Genomic DNA, 21273 nt, shown 5'->3' with positions numbered 1-21273 from the left:
ATAAGGATTAAGGATGCAACAGGGCTTCCATAAAAATTGGTTCTGGGCTTATTGTTACTGGATTGGAGATTCTGCAAGCTGAGCTGGAGATGAGCTCTTGTTACTGTTCAAAATCACAGCTCTATCATGAAAATACAGGAGAATCTGATAGATTATAACAACTCAACTGTAGAAAAAATATTTCATAGGACTTACTCAGCAACTATCTGAAAAAGATGGAGGGTTAAAATCTAGTCTTGGTAGAGCAATCTCTGGAGGGTAAGGGGTTAATAAAGGAAAAAATATATATCTGTAAAACAATAAACTTGCTGTGAAAATATTTGCAGCCAACAGGATAAAACAAGTTGAGTCTAAGATGCTCATCAGAAAAAAACAAATGAACTGTCTTCCATCAGCTATCTGCATGCAGAGGTCTGAGGAGTCTTCCAGGAATGGTGACGTTTTTTGTTGTTTTTTTTTCCAGAGAATTGATTTGTCACTTCTCTACAGTGATAGGCAGTGATTTCATACCTCTTGATCTCTAATCTTGAATACTACCTACTCTGGAGCAGGTTTTGTTCACCATGTTGATACATCCTGTTGTGAAGAGAAACGCATTTATAGTACAAAAAACCTAGGGTTAGGCCTGAAGTCAATAAGCCCAAATCCAATTCATAGTACAGCCCTGATGATACTAGGTTTCTGTGTTCACTTTATGTCTATATTAATTAGTTTTAGATTTAGTGCTTTCTTCTTCTTCTTTTTTTTTGTTTGTATCTACTTAGTCATAACCGTTTTAGTGACTGTTATGATCTTCCTGGTGTTTCTGCTTCCCTTATTCTGTGTTAATTCCTTGGTCCTTTTCTGTTTCCTTGTTTCTTACATCTTAATGTCTTTTGTTTATTTCCTCTTTTACTCTGAAAGTTTATTTTCCTTTGCAGTTGTGCTAAAATGCTAGGTGCTCGTTGTTCTGCTTTTCTCTAGTTAATGCAGTCAGATTGCCAACTAAAACTCTAAACCTCAGCACTTAAATGAGCTGTGGCCCACTGCTAGCGCTGTCAACTCACTGGAGGGCCACTTTAGTGCTGAAGTTGTACAAAAATCTCCGAAAATATAGTGTTTTGTTTATTTGTTTTTTGTTTTTTAAATATATAAATATAATGCAAGTTTTTTTCTCACTCTTAACTGAAGCCTTTCATTGAACTACCAAATAAACAAGGACACGTGGCAGGACTTCAGCTATAATTTTGTTCGCATTTAACAAAATAAAAATGCAGTCATAAGTGTACACAGTAGTTTTTGACTGCCAGTGAAGACTGTTTCCTTTACTCTAACTCTCTCACTGAACTAACACAGCCAGTCCCTCAACATGTTTGCATTCTCTGCTCATATTGTCTTCATATGAAATAATGTTTTGCTTTACTTACGTTAACATTGCACTCAACAGCAAACAAGTCCTCCTTAACAAAAAAGTAACTTCAAGGGCCAAATTGCATTATATTTCTTCATGTCAATATACAAGTAAGTAGGGTTGAAGTGGGCCGCAAGGGGCCCTCAGGCCGCAAATTTGATACCCCTGCTCTAAACCATGCTACTCCAATGAACTATCACTTTGCAAATGAACTTCCATTAAACACATCTCTGTGTGACGTGAATGTCTAGCATTTTACTGCTGTGCAACATTTAATTCAAAACAAGAAATAAAATGAATCAGTTGCTCATGTTTATTAGAAAGTCTAATTCATTTTTATTTCGCCCTTTCCCACATGGAACATAACTTTCTGCAAATCCAAAATGAAATGAAAAATAAAAACAGCTTGAAAAGTACATTCTGTTTCTCAAAAGCTGGAAATCTTGTGTTTGAGGCAACAGATCCAGAAGTGCACTAAACATTACATTAATGTTGGCATCCCAGCAGTTGGTCGCTGTCTTTACATACACACACGCTGCCACACTAGACTCGTGTAAACATTGCTGTGGATTTGGTGACAGTGAAATAGTGAAATAATCCACAGGGATGAAGTGAGTTTAAAAAAAAAAAAACAATGCTGCTATGTGAATCTGGAATGTAAAAAGAAGACTTAACCACAATATAAAAAAAAGATTACTGCTTTAAAATCCTTCATGTATTGAGTCATTGCTAATCTCTGTCCAAGATATTCATACATGTTTCTTGTTTAATCATAAAACTGCATTTTAAAAAATATGAAAACTGTGATCGTTCAAGAGAACTTGATTTTACAAAACCAAATCCACTTAATAACTTGTAAAACAAACATATCATGTAGCACCAGTAGGTTAAAACAAATCATGCAGCAAATTGTGTTGCTTCCTTCTTGTTGTGAAAAAGACTACTTCAAGAGTTGGGGGATAAAGTCCATGTTTGTGGAATCCAGTGCAGCCACCATTACTTTATGGCCATTTTGGATGGTTCTCCTCAGAATCCCCTAAATGGAGGTAAGAGCTGGCCATGTCTGTCACTTTCGTCCTATGTTTTTATTGTAGCAATGACTCTTTGGTTCACTGGTTCTGGGGATGAAGGAAGAAGAAAACATGATTAAGTCCTTTGTATTTGACAAAATTCCACGTGTATTTCTATTAAATCTCTATTTAATCACTTGATTCTCAAGAGACTGTCTAGAGAAGTGTATGTGTTATGCTAGCAGCAACTAAACGTCAGTTTATTAACTCTATTTCTATTTACATTCATACTTTACATTCAACCAAATATGGGCTAATTTGGTCATTATTAAAAGCATATTTAGATAAGGAAGGCAGGGGAGTTTGTGCTTAAGCCAGTTAAGAAAGGCTTGAAGATACAATTTTCTGCAACATGATAACAACCATTTTTCAGTGATAATCAACTTGTACTCCTTCAGAATGACGGCTTATGACTTTTAAACCTATTTTATGGGATTGTGTTGGGCGTCTCCTTGCCCATGCAAACAGTCAAATGGTTCATAATATCAGTGAAATGGTTCATAATATTGTTTTCTGACCAGCGGCTGTGGACCAGTACTATTTGGTAAAAGAGTGAAACATAGCTCAATATTATTATAAGCTATAAAACTTTAGTTTGTTATAATCAGCCTGTTTTGTGCTGCATTTTAACTCCTTACTCCAAAGTTTTTTCCTGATCTGGGGTCAATTCCTTCCAAAAAGTCACAAAATTCATTTTTAGACACAGGAGAGAAAAATAAGGGCATATTTTCATTTCTGCTAGATTTGTCTTAAACATATCTGTGACAAATAGTTAAACAATAAGCCATCTGAAAGATTTATACATCTAAGATTATTCATCACATGATTTGATTTACTGGTGCTTAATGTCTTGTTACATTTACTGTGACATTTAGCATAGAACAGCAAGCTGATTTCAACTTTTCCATTCATTAAATATGACCAGTCCCTACTGAGAGAAGACTACTACGAACAAGAGGAGTACCTGGTTTTCCACAAGCCTTCACACACTGCTCGTAAGTGTCGAAGCGATTCTGGTTTCCACCACAGCCACCGTACCAGAAGCGCATGCAGCTCTTGTTGGCAGCATCGTAGTGCCACTTGAGAACAAATTTGGCACAAGTACCTTCTTCTTGTGGAAGCTGGCAAATGTCCACAGCTGTAAAAGCAGCTGGGAAGGAAGTGAGAAAGAATAGTATTCAGTAAAAGGATGAAAACATGTGCAGCTAAAGGTTATGCGATATGTGCTAAATTACACTTTAAATATGAGATTTGGTGACTGATGTGATCAGCAGTTTTCCATAGTCATGAGATATGTGGACATATAGGTAAACAAAGGTTTATAGTACATTTCCTAGCTGTGAGTATGTGATGGCAGTTTACTCCAAAGCTGATAAGTTACTGATGACTTAACCTTGTTATCTAATAAGCCTGCTGCTAAAAAAGTAATGAATCCTTGAACATAGCTTTGTTTCCATTAATTTTCTCCATGTGACTTGGCTCACGCCATTCAGAAAAAGCATAACCTTGGCTTGGCTTTTTACTTGCTCCATCAGCCATGTTTAGAGAATGTGAAGGGCAGTAGAGGATGCAGATGCCCCTGAAGACATAGTATTAATTGTACTGCAAAGTGAGCACAGTGTACAGCATTGTGGAAAATATACGTAACACTGATATTACTTCCAAAGCCAGTGGCTGTTATCTATATGTATTAATGATGGTCTAAAAAGGTTTGATATGGATTTGCTTGCTTAAAACTAGACCAAAGGGAAAGTTTATTTTCTTCTGGTTAATATTTGCATACCACGCACATGCATGTACATCAATTTCAGCTAATCAATAAAGTGGGTTGGCAAGGAAAGCATGTGTAACAAAATATTTTTGGAAAGAAGTAATCATGATATTCAGGTCTTAATATTGCCAGTGAGTGTATATTGGAGCTTACCAGGATCTGGGAGGACCTCCACCTGTTCAACTTGCTTCACCATTGGCTGAGGCTCTCCCACTGTGAACATACAAAAATATTACCGTGGTTTCACCTTAAAGGGGCAGATGTTGTTATAAAATACATAAATACCACAACATTTTTCATTGGCTGTTTCATAAGCTCCCACCCCTACTACCTGGTTTGGATGCTATTAGACTGTCTCAAAGTGAGCTGACTCCTGAAAAACTGGCTTTAGACTAGAAATAATTATTTCTGGTGTCTATGACTAGTGCCTCGTTTTTAACAAGGTTTTGATTTTAAAATACTCTCTAGCAGCTTAAACTGTATTAAAGGGTGCATTTTTAGGAATGACAGATGGTTGCAACTAGGCTAGGTTGGGATCTGCTAGACTTCAAACAATGGCCCATTCATGAAGTAGCTGTATGATAAACCTTTCTATGAACTTTTGCGAGATTTCGCAAAAGCTCATCTTCATTTTTTTTCTCCCATGTCCCTTGAGGGGCTCCGTAATATATGTCAAAAATGACTGGAGAGTCATTATTGTTATGGGTAACGATTTAAATTGTAAGTTTTGTATATCCAGTTGAGGCCCATGTTGCATACGTTGCATTAACCAGGTGATGGCACACTCCCACTGAAATCCTGACAATGTCACTTACCCAGAGGTGGGTAGTAACGAGTTACATTTACTCCGTTACATTTACTTGAGTAAATTTTTGAAAAAAATGTACTTTTAAAGAACCTTTTTTGCACGATACTTTTTACTTTTACTTGAGTACATTTGTGAAGAAGAAACGGTACTTTTACTCCGCTACATTTGCAAAATTCGACTCATTACTTTTTAAAAAATAATTAGTTTAACACATTAGATAACATGCCACCAGTGGAGTTTCCGGTAACTTTTTTACCAATGAGATGTGGCCATGCAGTCACATGACTAGTGATGGTAAATTTGATTCTTTTCACTGAATCGAGTTTTAATGAGTCACTCACCAAAGTGAATCGGATTTTTGAGTCATTTGATTCACTGAGTCAGTTGACCAGAGAGTGCAAAAAATTTACATTTTCACTCAAACTTAATTTGTTTCTCTTTTCATGTAAATCCTACTGCTAAGATGAATGATTCTAAAAGAAAACAACTATTTTATAGAGCAAAAAAGAGCAAAAACATTTCTAAAATTAAGCAATTTCCTATCAAAATTGCTTAATAAACATTTATTTATTTATTATTTTATTTTATTTTATTTTGTTTTATTTTATTTTATTTTAATGTGTTAAATATATATTTTCTCATCTAAATGTCCACTGAGCTGTGAGCCAGGGGATGGTAATGCGCCTTAACATTGGTTGCCAACCAAGAAGAAGAAGAAGCTGTGAGCCAGGAGGGAGGGGGTGAGTGAGTGAGTGATTCGTTCGCTCTATGATTCAGCACAGGAGGGAGGGGGGGAGCGAGTCCTGAGTGATTCGCTTACGCTTACGATTCAGCACAGGACGGGAGGGGGTGAGTAGCTCAAATGTGCTGTTAGCATGTTAGCAGAGCGATGCTACTGTGAACCAAGGAGATATTTTCTTGATGTGAGCTTCTACTCAGGGTTTTTCTTCCAGTTCAGAGCAGAAAATTTTTTTGTCACGATACTGGATGTTGTGTTTTTCTCCACAATTTTAATTATAAGCTAGATACATTGCTGCTAACAGCAACTGGGATGAGTCAGTTGGGCTTGTGAGTCATGATTCATGAGTCAGTAAAGTGATTCTCGAGTATTGAACGATTCGTTCATGATTCGCGCATCACTACACATGACCAGTTTGAAACTGTGGCGGCCTGGCGGGCAGAGCGACCCAAGCGTTTCAAAGTAGCGGACACGGAAAGAAGAAACATGAAAACGTGGCAGAGTCTATGCTAGAGCTGAAGATGATGAACAGCATTTTCCTCACATACAAAGGATGTTTCGCTTAAAAGCAGTACAAAAGAACAGGTATGTCTTTAGTGTCGGTGTCTTCAGTGAGAGCCAAAACAAACCAACTTTTCAGCATGAAACAACTCAACTCGTGTAACCTGAGGAAACGGTAAGTTCTCTCTAAATATCTTTTTAGCTGTGGTTAGCTGGATGTCAGTCTTATGTTACAGCAGCTGTGTCGAGCTCGAGCTGCGAGTCATATTTTCGGCGCTACGTTGTAGTGAGATAAGTTTGTGGGTGTTTTGTGCAGCTTCGGCTGTCCTGTTAACTGCTCGCTGGTTAGCCTATAAGCTAACAGCTAGCCTGGTTAATGACGCTGGAGTTCCACGAACATGCAAACAGCTCGTCTCTACTGCTTTAACTGTTAAAACAGAAGGCAATACTGCGGCTGACAGGGTTTATTATGTGAAACAGCAGCTTGTTTAGTTTAAACCGAATGAATTAAGCTGGGCAAACACTGTGCGATTTTTTTTTTTTAGTCACGTTATTCTGCTCCTGCTCAAACTGTACAATTAAATCGCAGAGGTTAGAAGTTCATAGGTCACGATGCAGGGCCTGATGCTGACCTGAGTGCTCAAACTGTGCGTCCATAACATGAAGCTTATCATACAAAATCTGTCTCTTGCTCTCCCTCTTTGTGTCTTTCACACAGACACACATACACCACCACCATCAACTTTGCTAAATTACTAATGAAAAACATTGACCAGGCAGCTGCAATTGAGCAGCAATGTCCATCCAACTCTTTTCATGGTTGTTGTAGTCGTGATAATTTTGTGAGGCCACATTGAAAAGCCTCGGATACGTAAGCGTAGAGCTGCCACCCAGGCAAAAGAAAAATAGAGCTATATCACGTTAGAACGAACAATATACTTTTCATGTTTGTACAATATACATAATTATCACGTTCGTACAATATAAATGTTATATTGTACGAACGTGATATTATATTGTTCAAATGTGAAAGGTATATTGCACGAACATGAAAAGTATATTGTTAGAACAATAAACTTTTAACGTTATAACGTGATATAGCTCTATTTTTCTTTTGCCTGGGTGGCAGCTCTACGCTTACGTACTCGGATGAGCTTGCCTAATCCTACAAGTTGTGCCTCCATCTCTTGTGTCCAGATCACACGCTGCACTGCCGTGCTGCTCCACCTTTTCACTTTCATTTCTGTGTTTGTGCGTGCGCAGTGTGAGAGGTTGCGTTGAGGGGCGACAGGATTTCAAACAGGTTTGATTATCATGCGACCATATGATTGATGATTGGGAGCTGGTCGTGAGGTGTTAACTGCTTTTCGTTACCCCGTGTATACTACACGATGCACACACGATTAAGGCAAAACTCGGGCCAATCCCCAAAACGGTTGCGCGACTGAAAAATCGTCTCAAAATGGGGCAAAAATCGCACAGTGTATGCCCAGCTTTTGAGGCTAGCTCCGAACAAACATCTGCAGCTTGGCAGTGTATACAGCACTATAATGACCAGACCTAATTCTTTTGAAAACCATACATCTTTCCACAGGTCTCCACTTCATCAGACATCACCTAGACACAGAGCTGGATGAGGCCAGCACAAACAGCGGCCTATTCGACGAAGATGATGGATCCATGGGGTCAGGAAAGCCAGAAGCAGGGCTGGAGAGGTACCTTTCATGTCCATTCACTGGAGGTGTGTATCTATTGCATGGCTTTCCTCACATCAAGAAGCTGTCGATCAAAGTCAATACAGCTCTTCCTGCATCTGGAGCTTGTGAAGGACTTCTTAGTCATGCAGGACTCCTGTTCACTGCTAAACAGTTACAGCTTCACAGAAAGAACCCTGAGAGCAAACTGCTGCTGAAGCTTAACCATCACCTCACTGAGTGAAGAAATGGCACATTTTTGCTAAATATGCAGAAATAAATGCACACCCATACAATTTATGGTAAACTGAGCTGCCTTGTATGTACATATGTTGAAGATGCCTCGTTCTAATGTTTTCTCTGAGGCTGCTGTGCCATTTGGAGCAAAAATGAATCTAAAGTTTACAGCATATCTTGTCACTGGAAATTGTTTGCACTGTTTATATATTTATATTATTTACTGTAGGTATTGGTGAAAAAAGCTTTATGTTGTGAAAAACTGAAATCTGGAAATTAGAGTTGTTGTGCCTTATTTTGTTGATGTTTTTACATATATTCCTTTTGAAAATACTAAAATTTGTATATTTATTTATTTTTGTTTGTCTGATAGCATTTATTTATAAAATAAATCGGACATTTTAAACAGTTACTCGCTACTTGAGTAGTCTTTTCGCCAAGTACTTTTTTACTCTTACTTGAGTAACTTTTTTGACGACTACTTTTCACTTTTACTTGAGTAATAATATTTTAAAGCAGTGGTCCCCAACCCCCGGTCCTCGGACCGGTACCAGTCCGTGACTCGTTTGGTACTGGGCCGCGAGAGTTGAGGCTCAGGTGTGAAATGTATGGTTTTCAGGGTTTTTATCGGTTTTCAGCGTTATTTTGTTACCGTTTTTATCGTTAACTCGGCTTTCCTGGGTCTTTTCACGTGTGTTATGAATAAATCTTCTTTTTTTCGGTACCGGTACTAGTTTTATTTTGTTGTATTTATCCGCGACACCTTAAAGGCCGGTCCGTGAAAATATTGTCGGGCATAAACCGGTCCGTGGCGCAAAAAAGGTTGGAGACCGCTGTTTTAAAGTAATGCTACTCTTACTTGAGTACAATTTTTGGATACTCGACCCACCTCTGCACTTACCTGACCTCACGCAGTTTTTCAAGCAGAGGGCCTCACTGTCGAACCTATTTCCATTCCCTCCACAACCTCCATACCAGAATTGTACACAGAACCCGTTCTTTCTGTCAAAGAACCACTTAGCCTCATAGTCTTTGCAGGGCATTCCAGGGTCATAGTCAAGCGAGCATGGGCCTGCCAATTCATTAACTAGAACATGCAGAACAAAAAACAAACAAACAAACAAATAGCTGTGATATAGCAGTGATGGAGGACAAATAGAGAAAGAGGATGCATTTGTGTGAGGATTAGATGAACAAATACAGCATACAACAAACTGTAAGCTTTGAAAGTAGCAAGTAAACAAATGTATTAGAAGTTCAGATGTATTTGAAAGGGGTTTTAAATTAGTTTTTGTGCCTGCAGAGGAAAAGAAATGGCATTCAGCATGAGACTATATCCACTACATGGGAGTCTGGATAATTGCAATATATTAGAAGAGGTTTTGCTTATTAAAAAAATAAAAAAGTTGTGATTAGAATGAAAGAAGATTATTTTTAGGTTTTCATGGATGGATCTGACAAGTTAGTTGTAACTAAATTCATTAAATGTTAGTTACTTTTGTGTTTTCATGCTTTAGTTGTGCTCTAAATTCTATGCCTTTCACAAGGACCAACAGCTGTAAGGTTTCTTTTCCTTTGGTATTTTCTGATGAAACAAACTTCTTCATAGTGCCACACATTTTACCCACAAGTGCCTTGTTTGTCACAATACATAAGGGAAAAGATTAGATTAACAAACCGAGACACTAGGGCTTAAACTGCCGATTTTGTAAGGTTTTGTAAACAACTTGCGGTGTATCTTTGCACGTACTAGTGACTTGATAAATAAAATATTAGTGCAGTAGTCCCATTTGATATTGCTGCATTACAGAAGCCCACGATCTTTGACTTGAACCTACAGGTTTTTTTTACATAACTAATATAATACCTTGGAAACCCAGCAAAACACAACTCTATGGGGGCTACTTCTAAGATATATTACTGGCCCATTTTGATTACAGGTCCAATATACTGGTATTCCGATATATGGCTGCTAATTATATAGGAAATGTTATATAAGCAAAGAAGTTTCCAAGCAATATACAGACACAAGCATGCAAAGTTACTCACGAGTTTCTGGTTTGTCCAGGGGTGTGGTATTTGGAGTACTTGTGTTTTGGCTGGCAAGCTTATGCTCAGCTGCTTCTGTGAAATAATAAATAATGTATTTGTCAACACAACTTTAAAAATAGAAAGCATGCAATAAATTAATTTATTTAGCTAGGAAAGGGCAATTCTTAGGGTGTGTCTGCGGATAGAGGTGGTCCCTAAAACCAAAGAAGCTAAAACAAGCTAGTTTATTTTATTTTGCCATTTTTGGGAACTATTTAATTTTAATCTGTATTGACTTTGAGTGTGAAGTTGCAAAACATACTATATGCCATTAAATAGGGTGGGGACAGCTGTGAAATCAAGACCAGTGTTACATGGTGTTAATACAAATGTTAATACCAATGTCCATACATATTACAGTTTCCTCCTCCTGTACTGCAGTACCTATGTGGGGTAATCTGTATTCAAAGTATGGTAATCTGGTAGAGGTTGTATTCTATTCCATTTGGGGTAATTTATTTCGAGTCAAATCACACCAGTTGCCTCAGGGCACTTTACATTGCAAGGTAAAAATCCTACAGTGGTTTAAAAAAACAAAACAAAAAAACCCAACATCAAACAACTCTTTATGAGCAAGTACCTTTCAGCAAAAGATTGTTCCAATAATGAATGTACAGATGCAGACACTTTTGTTTTGTTTATGATATAATCACCATTAAGTTATCAGGCCTGTGGTAATTTTAAAACAAAAACCTCTAATATACCCCTAAAATTTATTAGGATACACAACCTGTAATGGATAGTTACATCTGTAACAACTTGAAGCTAGCTCTTTTTAAGTGGTCTCCATAAGAGCTTTTGAAGACTTCCACATTTGTGCTTGTGTACTTCTGTACCCCAATGGCATGTTTACAGTTGAATATGCAACACATGCAAAATATGAATGAATAATTTCTGAAAAAGCTAAAGCTGTCTTTATAAACTCACTTGTAGTAATGACGCCTTTGAGAGTAGAGACAATTTGGCCCTCGGCCGTGTAAGCTGTGACTACAGCCTGATACATTTGAGCACTTTCTAAGTTGTCCACAGCAAGCTCTGTACCCGACACATTGGTCTTCAGCACCAGTGCATGGTCATGGAGCCTCACCACAACAACCTCAAAGTAAACAAAGAGCTTTGCATCTGGCCTGCTCCAACGCAATTTCAAGCTGCTGGAGGTGACATTAGAGACGTGCAGCTCCTCTGCATCTGTGTGTAAGAAAATAACAGAAAAAGAGTATGTTGTAGTTGTGGTGGATGATGTCAACAAATGTTATTTTGCTGCATGGCCAAGAAGCATAAATTTATAAGTAATCTTTACTTTGTGAAGCATGATAAAAGTAATATTCTAAAACAAGTGTAAAAATATTATTGAATTATGCGCAGGCAATTTTAGCAGTTAGCGACAGTGTGTATGACTTACAGTGACCAAAGCTGTCAGTACTTCTAGCCGAAAATGCAAAAGTAATAAAGAAAAATTTGTTCAACAACAGTCTTACCCTTGTGCTTTCTTTCATGAACTGCTTGGTGATTTTCATGATGCTTCTGGTGTTTCCTACAAATGTGGCAATGTTAAGGAAAAAAAAAAATTGTAAAGAAAACCACCAATGTTTCCAGCATTTAATAAAACAGCATTACAAAAATTACAAAACTTACTCCACTTCCTGTGATGGTGTGAAGGGGTTTTTTAGTGGCTGGTCATTCTGAAACCACTTGCAGTTTTTGGAGACTTCAGGGGACATGTAGAAAGCATTTTCAACTGAAAAGCAATGCAACATAGAACACAACTAGTTCAGGATTTGTTAGACTGATGTAACAAATAGAATCTATTCTAAAATATTAAAAAAAGAAAAGCAAAAGGTATTGAAAATTTATCATTTCCATCAAAATATATCTTGAACTTACTACTGATATACTTGGGCAGTAGCTGGCCAAAGGTCTGGATGTGTCTGTCATAAAAGTCTGAGCTACTCTTCAGCTGCTTGAAGAAGACATCTGAAGGCTCGCTGGCCATGTTTGACAAGACACTTGCATCCTTAGCACTCAATGTTTCACCTACACCAAAGATGACGAGGAAGTAGCCCCTGCACTTGACCTCAGTGGCAATGCGTATCAGCTGCTCCTGGTCTTGTTCCACACTTCCTGTCACAAACAGTATGAGTACCTTTTTGTCACGTTGTACAGGTGCCTTCTCAAACACTTGATCCACCGTCCTTTCAATTGCCTCTGCGAGTGCCCGGCCACCTTCCAGCTGGGGTGTTTTCTCTACCAGGAATTTGATAATATCTTGTGCTGAAGTGTGTTCAGTCAAGCCAATGTCAACATGAAGGGGGGACCCAGATTTGTTATTCAGGAACTCATAAGGTGCTTGCTGAATCACAGACACTCTGGCGTGGTTAACAGATGATGTGGGATTTGAAGACACATGAAGATGCTCTACCATGTAAGATATATAGTGTTTAATCTCGGCAAAGACAGTTGGGTAGGTAGACTCAGAGCTGTCCATGACAAAAGCAATGTCAATGTCGACATCTGAGGTGAAAGATCTCCTATCTCGGCCAGCCGTTGGGGGAACATAGTCACAGATTTGGTCCGGAGAGCAGAAATCTTAAAAAAGAAGAAATAAAATTATGCATTTTTTTTTTTTCCTTTACATGGACTGAGACAATCTGTATTCAACAGTTTTTCATCTAGTCTCTTTTTATACAATTCTTGGAAAAAATGGCTCTATTCTTAGACAAAAGTACATCAAAATCTGACAAAATAAAAGAAGCTGTTTCATAAATACTAATCCACCCAAACAGGTCTTACCCAGGCAGACATGGCAGTTCATAACCTTCTGGATGACTGAATTGTACTGTGGACTATTAGCGTTGGGAAGGACAATGACCTGGGCCAGTGCTGTGTTGTTGGCCTGGTATACAAGGAGAGGAAAGTTATAAGTTGAATACAAACTGATGGCCTATAAGATTAAAATTTTCTTTGGCTGTATGTTGTTATGTTACCTGCACCGCTCTGGAGAGTGCTCTGTCCTCCTGTCTGACCAGCAGCAAAGTGGCAATTCCAGCGTTGTGAAGGCGGAGGGCTGCACTAGTAATTGCTTGTGACCGACCAACTTGATCACCTACAAAGAAGATGGCCACCTTCCTTATGAGGAAGCCACTGCGTATCCTCTTGAAAGTGTTCTGGGCCACAAAGTTCATGGCTGTTTCCAAGCTGCGGGGCTTTCTTGTCTGTGGGATCTGAAGTCCTTCAATGCGTTCCTCCAGGGCACGTTTCTTCATGGCATCAGCAAACCGGACCTCAGTGGTGACTTCGTTGTTGTACAGGGTCAAAGCAACACGAGCTCCTCTTGGACAGTTACTTTCAGCGATTGTAATTTTTCTGACTATGTTTAGGACTGTGTCACGCATGTTGTTGAAGACTGGACGGCCAAGGCCTTGTGAGATGTCGAGGGCAAAAGCCAGCTCAGTGGGGTAGAGTGGGCATTCCTGCTTACCTAATGATGTCAACATAAAGGATTTTTGTTCTCACTGTGGTTGTGGATACAGTACATACACAAAAAGTCTAAGTCTAAAAATTATTATTTCATTAGCAAATCATTTTGCACTTACCAAAGCAGCAAGCTGGTAAAGAAAATTGCACAGAATATGGTAAGATGTTTCATGAAGCACACAGTGCATAGGCATCAATAGTTCACAAAAATAAATAAAATCACATTGCTGAAAATTACTAAATTATACTTACGACAATTGTCTCTGATCTTTCTGACAAGGTCACATTGCTGAGGGAACAAAGAAACCACAGAAACATTTATTTAAAAAAAGGCTGTGATGTGTAGAACTGAGTAAAGTTATGAGAATTATGCTCTGTTCAATGCAGTTCACACAAATATCTGATCAAATACCACAGCTCCTTGTCCTCTTTGTCCTTTGATACCCTGTTAGAGAGAAAACGGTATCAGCAACTAAATAAACATCCAGCCTAGGGGTGAGAGTTACAGCCAATATAATTCGATTCAGTTTTATTTATATAGCGCCATATCACAACAACAGTTGCCTCAAGGTGCTTTATATTGTAATGTAAAAGCCCTACAATAATACAAAGAAATCAGAGAAAACCCCAACAATCATATGACCCCTTATGAGCAAGAGCTTTGGCGACAGTGGGAAGAAAACTCCCTTGTAACAGTAAGAAACCTCAGAGAGAACCAGGCTCAGGAAGGGGGCAGTCATCTGCCGCAACCAGTTGGGGGGATAAGGTGAAGAGCTTACACTAATAGGTTATAAAATAATATAAAGATATTGGCCATAACTGTGTATTTAAACATGAAACACCTGTATCTAGGCAATGTTATGAACTTGAAATAAACTTGTCGTTGTTGAACTTGTTGATGACATAATGTCATGCAAATTAAATTCACGCAAGTTGTAAAAAAGATTTTTTGATGCTTACATATGGCCCAGGATATCCAACTTCTCCCTTTTGTCCCTGTATACCAATATCCCCAGAGACTCCCTGGAAATAGTTAACAGTTAGGGTAAAGAAAGAAATTCACATTTAAAGCAGTTCAGATGTCCGTACTTTAAAACAGACCATGAGTCCCTGTACTTCGCTATCTTCAAACATAAAAAAAAATGTGCATGTAAGTCATTTGCTGCCAAGAATGCATGATATATATTTAAACCAAAACTTCAGAACCTGTCCTCTACTTCACAACAGCAAACACATCTGCTCAGCTGAGATCTGGAACAAAGCTGGGGCATCTGATGAAACTGTAGCAGACGTGTATATTAACCTTATTCAAATGTGGACTTAAAACTTACCCTCTGTCCACGATTTCCTCTGGATCCAGGTCCACCCGAGGTGCCAGGGTCTCCAGCTGCTCCCTGAAATGATGGATAAAAAGAGGATAAATGGAAATGACGAGTATCTAATAATAAGCTTATTACTCATCTGAGGAAAACACAACAGTTTGTTTTAAAGGTTCACTGCTAGTGTTCTGCATTACCTTGGGACCTGGGAATCCTGGGAATCCTTCATCTCCCTGTAAAGAAGAATCACATATGCATTAAGTACTCTTTGTATAAAACTGCAAAAATAATTTTATTTTGGATGCATCAGAGCCATCACCCTGTATACAGCTCTATTCAACATTACAGAAGGGGTTGTTATCTTTAATTAGGCATGTTCAGTTCACAAATCACTTGCCTTTCTTCCTTTAGGCCCTTGAACACCAAAACCATCTCTACCATCTTCACCCTGTAAAAGAAAAACATATTTTAATTCAAAATACTGGGGTAGCAGAGGGAAAACAATAGCAACGCTATCATCTTCCCTTTCCCCCCCAATTAAACAATAATTTCTTGCTCAATATTCAGAAAATTTACATTCAGTAACATTGCAATAAAATAAGATGATTTGCTCTTACAGGCTCTCCAAAGGGGCCAGGTGGTCCAACATCACCTTTAGGTCCTGGTTCTCCTGGCTCCCCCTACAAAGATATGAAGATAATGAAATACCTTTAGATGTAAGGTAAATGTCAAAGTGATGAATAAAGTGTGACTATATATCTTTAATATGATCGGTTTTCTATAGATTTAACTAATAACATGTGCTTGTTTTGCAAGGAGATCCTTAATGTTTTCTTACAGTGCTTTCTGGTTCACTCAAATAGACTCCACATGTATGTCCAGTAATGTGATAGAGCTTGGCTTAAGCCAATGTGTTTATGATTAAATCAAACCTGTTATGAAAGAACATGAGCCACTCCAAATTTAGTTCCATTCAGTACCTTGCGACCAAGAGGTCCTCTTCTACCCTTTTCTCCACTAGGACCTGGGGTACCTCCAGGACCCTAGACAAGAAGAAATTAGAACATTAAAATTAGATTTTGAATGCAATCAACATAGAAAATTTGACCTATTGTATTCACTCACTCTAGGTCCAGGATTTCCATCTTCTCCTCTTGCTCCTGGTGCACTATTTGGTCCAGGCGGACCCTTGGAAAAAGACAAATCCGCCATCAGTGATGCACCACTTACTTGCATATTAGAGCTGCAGTACCAATTCATGAGGCAAACAGACAGACAGACAGACAGCTAGATAGATAGATAGATAGATAGATAGATAGATAGATATGCACCCTATGCACCAAAATAGGGTGAGAAGATGACAAACTTACCCTTGGTCCATCAATACCAGACTCTCCCTGCACACCAGGCGCTCCAGGGCCTCCAACATTTCCCTTTAATGATAATGCAGAAAGATGTTACTGTCATTACGAGGGCAGGTATTAAACTCTATTTTAACAATGAAAAAGGCACTTACAGCTGGTCCAAGTGAACCTCTTCTACCATTGGGTCCCTAATGAGGAATGAGTTAATTAAAAAAAAAAAAAAAAAACTTCATTAACATAAACTTTGGCAAGTTAAGTGATCAGAAAAGACAGTGAAAGTGTTTACCCTTCTTCCAGGTTCACCAGGGCCTCCCCTCCTTCCATCCTGACCAGGCTCTCCCTGTCATACAGGACAAACATCCCAGTGAATTAAATTCATGCTGAGAGATATCCAAAAAATAAATAAAACAACAAAACAAACGAACAATATACAAGCGATATTAAGCCTCAAAAATTAAATCGAGTACAGAGATGCAGGATTTATTTCAGCAGCACTATAATTAGCTCAGGGGGGTATTACCGCTGGTCCAGCATCACCAGGGTCTCCTTTGGGTCCTGCCTGGTTGTTATCTTGTCCAGTTGTTCCCTATTAAACAGAAATCACATCCAAACACCAATAAATACAAATTTGTCTTAAAAAAAAATAACAAAACAACCATATTTAAACATTGCCTTAATCACAAGAACTGTATTCATTAGAAAGTAAGTATGTGCAGCTTCACATGAAGCATTAGTAACACTCTCTTCTTACACATTCCTTTCTCACATACTATGTATGCATGCAAAATAAAAGTGATGCACATAAAATCAGTCAAAAACTATGCCATAATAATCAGCTTCTTACAGGGTTTCCTCTGATTCCCTGTTGTCCTATGTCTCCTGTTTGTCCTTTGGCACCTTTGGGACCCTAAAAAAACAAAAGAATTTCTCAGCATTAACCATATTCAGTATTAAGAAACCCCCCCCCCCCAGATGCATCTAGTCACTCACTCTTCTGCCAGGGTTTCCTCTTTCTCCAGGGGGCCCAGCCACACCACTTTTGCCCTAAAACCAAATCAAACACAGCCTTTAAAGCTGATAATTTTATATGATTTTGTATGATTAATTGTTAATATATGGAACACATAGCATAAAAGACAAAATACATGACTCACCTCTTCTCCATTGATGCCATCAAGACCAAGTTCCCCAGCTTCACCCTGAAATAAGGGGCAGTGGGTTAGCCTTTTTTTTGTCAGAATGTAAGAAAGAAAGAAAGAAAGAAAGAAACGTACCTTTTCTCCTGAGTATCCACGAGACCCCTAAATAGAAATAAAGAGTGTTAGATTATTGTATTCACGAATAAAACAATATATAACAATTAAACCATACAACTTGAATGGCAGGGTTAATATTAAAGGGCTTACCTTGACACCTCTCTGGCCAGGACATCCTTGGAAACCCTGGGTTCCATTCACACCAGGAGGACCCCGTTCTCCCTGTATTAACAGAACATGACAACAAAATTCACTGACAAAATACCAAAGAACAGAATCTTAAGAAAGGACACAGAGAGGTGATAAATGAAGAAGATAATAGAACAACAACCATAAACAAAACATTCAAACTTACAGGTCCACCTTCATCTCCAGGATGTCCTTGACTTCCTGGCAATCCTGAACCACCCTGACAGACAAAAACAAAACATATATAAGCTTTGTAATTAAAAACAAAATCTCCAAGTATAACTGAGGGGTATTTTTTAGGATAAGATACCTTAGAACCAGGCTGTCCAACTCCTCCTCTATCTCCTCTGTTGCCAGTACATTTGCATGGCACTCCACAGATCTCTCTTTCTGCAATGTTGTCCTGTGCAGTAAAAGAAAGCATTTTCAGTTTATGGGTGTCATAAATGAAAGGCATAGTTTTTATTTATTAATCATCAGTACCCACCAGTTCTTCCAGAAGCTCATAGTCCAAGTCCATGATATTCAGTCTTAAGGGTCTTGTGTACCTGAAGCCACGACCAAATTCTAATAGCGACGCCTCCTCAAAATTGGGTACCCCCTCCAACCCAACCAGAATGAAACTGTTCACTCCTGTTTTCCAAAACGCAACATATTTAAGTTCACTAATTACCTTTACGATTTCAGGATAGATCATACCTGAGTGCACTTTATGTTTCATCATCTTTTTACCTGACAGCCGAAGCTCCTCAACTCGCCTTTTCATTTCAGCATATGGCGCATCAATACCATCAGTCAGATGAATAACAACCTTCAGGGGAAAATAGCAAAAATACAAGTTTTATACTTTCTTAATTTTCAAGTTTCCAATAGTCTTTTCACTGTATAAACTCTAAAGTTTAAACTCTACAGTTTGGCAAAAAGGTTTTTTAGCCTTGATCTTATTCTTTAATATTAAAAAAATACAATTAATATACACTGGCAGTGACTAATTCAAGGACAAACCTAAACAACTGACCCCAACAATGAGGGGATCTGGCTGATTTCATGTGGAAATTTTTACTTTAGCTCCAGGAAAGATTCAAGGTCATGGCGTACTAAAGCTATTCTGATGGTATATGGTGTCCCAGGTAAAAACCAACAACCTAAAAAAAGCTTTTGGTTTGTTTGTGTTTTGTTTTTTTTGCTTGTTTTGTTTTGCGTTTTTTTGAGTTTTGTCAGCAATGTCTATAGGTCAAACTAACTCAGCTGCTCAGTTGCTAAGCCAATCAAGTCAGATTATTAATACATGAATGAAACGTTAACTAAGAAGTGCACCAGTTGAAGCAAATGCACAAGAGAAATTTTATCACTCTTGTGACAATACATGACATTTTCAACATCAACTTGAGATATACATTATTTTAGCAGATATTGAAACATTCCTAGAATAGCCCTGACACCGACGCATGTAAACTGCTTGGGCCATTTCTACTTTAGTATATTTGAGTAACTAACCTTGACAGTGTCATCCTGTCTGACTTTGAATCTGTTGGTGTAAGCTGATATGGTCTTGCCATTGAGAACAAAGGGGCCACGACTCCGCAAGGCGCTGAAAGCCTCAAATAACTCATCTGGATTTGTTGTGAAGTCCAGCTGGACCGGCTCAGAAGCAGAATCCATGGCCAGCATGCCCACTTGTACAGATGGAATCTGCCCAGCGGAACAGCTAATGGATGCCATTTTGGAAATCCTCTGCAAAATAGCCTCCATCTTGCTCTGGAGGTTGGTCTGAGAACTGAAAATATTCTGGGCGGACACATCAAATCCGACCAACACTTCTATATTGGAGGCTGTAAAACATAATATTATTTTACCTTAGACACTTTTGGTCACCCCAAATCATGTGACAACCTTTAATCATTTAATTTAACGTATCATCGACAAGCAAGAAACATAATATTACTTCTCTTACTTTTAGCAAGTTCTTTCGCACCGACACACAGCTTCCCTTTTACTTCATCATCCAGAGTTTCCAGGATTTGTTCATTGAGCTCTGAGAGTTCCAGAACGGTACTTGCTCGAGCCACCATGGAAGGTTCACTTGCCAGGTTTTCCAACTCATTCTGAATGTTGCCCACTCCCACTGCAAAGACTCTCACACCTTTATTCTTCAAGCCAAGCACTGCTGATTTACTGTCATCAGCTGAGTTTCCTCCAGTGACAGTTATAAGAATTTGAGGAGTGCCCTCATCAGCCCTGCTGCCCCTTTGTTTAGAAAAGTAAACATCTTGAATAGTGCGAAGGGCTGCACCGGTGTTCAGTCTGCGTCCACCTTTGTACTCTATTTGACCAAGAGCATTTAGGATCTCATCCCTGTTACTGTATGTGTTGAGGTAAAAGCCATCATTGACATCTTCAGCATAATGTGCCAAGCCAATCTGTAGGTTATCTCTCTCAGTGAAGAACAGATCAATTAAGTTGTTGATAAAAATCATGATTTCTTTGAAGTCCTCACGGCCCACATTAATGGAGCCATCCACCAAAAACACTATATCAGCCTTTTTAGATGGAGGCAGGCCTGGTGCTACAAGAAGGGAAATACAGATATGTTAAGATATGTTTATATTGAAAATATTTACCTTGGTTTTTAATCCAAAACCACAACACTGAAATCATTCTAATCATTCTAGGCCCTGTAAAATGAGTACATTTTAGTGTTACTTACTTGGAGTGTCATATCTTGATGTATCATCAGCAGAAGTCTCATTCAACCTGTTAATAAACTTGTCCTTTATTGTTGGCAGGTTTGAGAACTTAGAAACCTGAATGACATCAGCTGAGCTCTTGGAAATACTCATCAGTTGCCTTGTGTCAGCACGATCAGCACCAATACCAATACAGTTAACTCGGGAGGTCTTGAGCAAAGGTCCATAGAGGGAAACATCTTGGGGTGAACGTCCACCTGTGAGAACCACAAGATGCTGGGAGGCCTCAGTTGGTCGAGCACCAGCAAAAGAGTTTAACTCAAAGCGCAGAACATGATCAATAGCATCAGCCAGGTCTGACGATCGTCCACCCATCTGACGGAGTCTTCTGATAGCAGAGACAACAGCTGCCTTGTTGTTGTGTGAATTGAGCGAAAATTCAGTTTTAACTTTGTCTGCATACTGGACAAGAGCGACACGAATTTTATCGGGCTGCACATCAAGTTGTTCAACAATTTTGAGGATGAAGTCACGGATGTGAGCAATCCCTTCAGAATCTGTATTATCTGAGCCATCAATTAGGAAAATAATGTCCTTTTTCCCGAGATCTAGAATGACTGAAAAAAAAACACAACATAAGGAAAGAAATGCCTCCATAACAGTGAAGGTAAATTATAAAAAGC

General features: G+C 38.6%; 1 protein-coding gene across 1 annotated transcript in view; it reads right to left on the bottom strand.

Moving 5' to 3' along the window:
- Positions 1-1676: 1676 nt before the first annotated feature.
- The window catches only part of LOC146370358 (collagen alpha-3(VI) chain-like), a 29391-nt gene continuing 9794 nt past the window's right edge, over positions 1677-21273 (bottom strand). Inside the window, exons 12-48 of the mRNA XM_084954767.1 lie at positions 20611-21207; positions 19858-20469; positions 19401-19735; positions 18636-18714; positions 18391-18536; positions 18214-18306; positions 18070-18123; positions 17865-17936; positions 17733-17759; positions 17613-17657; positions 17449-17502; positions 17303-17365; positions 16979-17044; positions 16745-16798; positions 16611-16646; positions 16465-16527; positions 16220-16282; positions 16075-16137; positions 15712-15774; positions 15488-15542; positions 15292-15323; positions 15107-15169; positions 14736-14798; positions 14188-14220; positions 14028-14064; positions 13895-13906; positions 13286-13779; positions 13092-13194; positions 12186-12887; positions 11937-12039; positions 11780-11835; positions 11229-11489; positions 10260-10334; positions 9100-9297; positions 4385-4444; positions 3425-3610; positions 1677-2508 (exon numbers count right to left, since the gene is read on the bottom strand). Coding sequence (XP_084810893.1) covers positions 2468-2508; positions 3425-3610; positions 4385-4444; positions 9100-9297; positions 10260-10334; positions 11229-11489; positions 11780-11835; positions 11937-12039; positions 12186-12887; positions 13092-13194; positions 13286-13779; positions 13895-13906; positions 14028-14064; positions 14188-14220; positions 14736-14798; positions 15107-15169; positions 15292-15323; positions 15488-15542; positions 15712-15774; positions 16075-16137; positions 16220-16282; positions 16465-16527; positions 16611-16646; positions 16745-16798; positions 16979-17044; positions 17303-17365; positions 17449-17502; positions 17613-17657; positions 17733-17759; positions 17865-17936; positions 18070-18123; positions 18214-18306; positions 18391-18536; positions 18636-18714; positions 19401-19735; positions 19858-20469; positions 20611-21207 — 5159 coding nt within the window. The 3' untranslated portion in view covers positions 1677-2467. The remainder of the gene's footprint in view (positions 2509-3424; positions 3611-4384; positions 4445-9099; positions 9298-10259; positions 10335-11228; positions 11490-11779; positions 11836-11936; positions 12040-12185; positions 12888-13091; positions 13195-13285; positions 13780-13894; positions 13907-14027; positions 14065-14187; positions 14221-14735; positions 14799-15106; positions 15170-15291; positions 15324-15487; positions 15543-15711; positions 15775-16074; positions 16138-16219; positions 16283-16464; positions 16528-16610; positions 16647-16744; positions 16799-16978; positions 17045-17302; positions 17366-17448; positions 17503-17612; positions 17658-17732; positions 17760-17864; positions 17937-18069; positions 18124-18213; positions 18307-18390; positions 18537-18635; positions 18715-19400; positions 19736-19857; positions 20470-20610; positions 21208-21273) is intronic.

Source organism: Perissodus microlepis, chromosome 16 (genome assembly GCF_051167445.1).
Source record: "Perissodus microlepis isolate ML-2025 ecotype Zambia chromosome 16, ASM5116744v1, whole genome shotgun sequence".
In the NCBI taxonomy this organism is placed as follows: domain Eukaryota; kingdom Metazoa; phylum Chordata; class Actinopteri; order Cichliformes; family Cichlidae; genus Perissodus; species Perissodus microlepis.
This window is presented reverse-complemented; position numbering and strand designations above follow the sequence as displayed.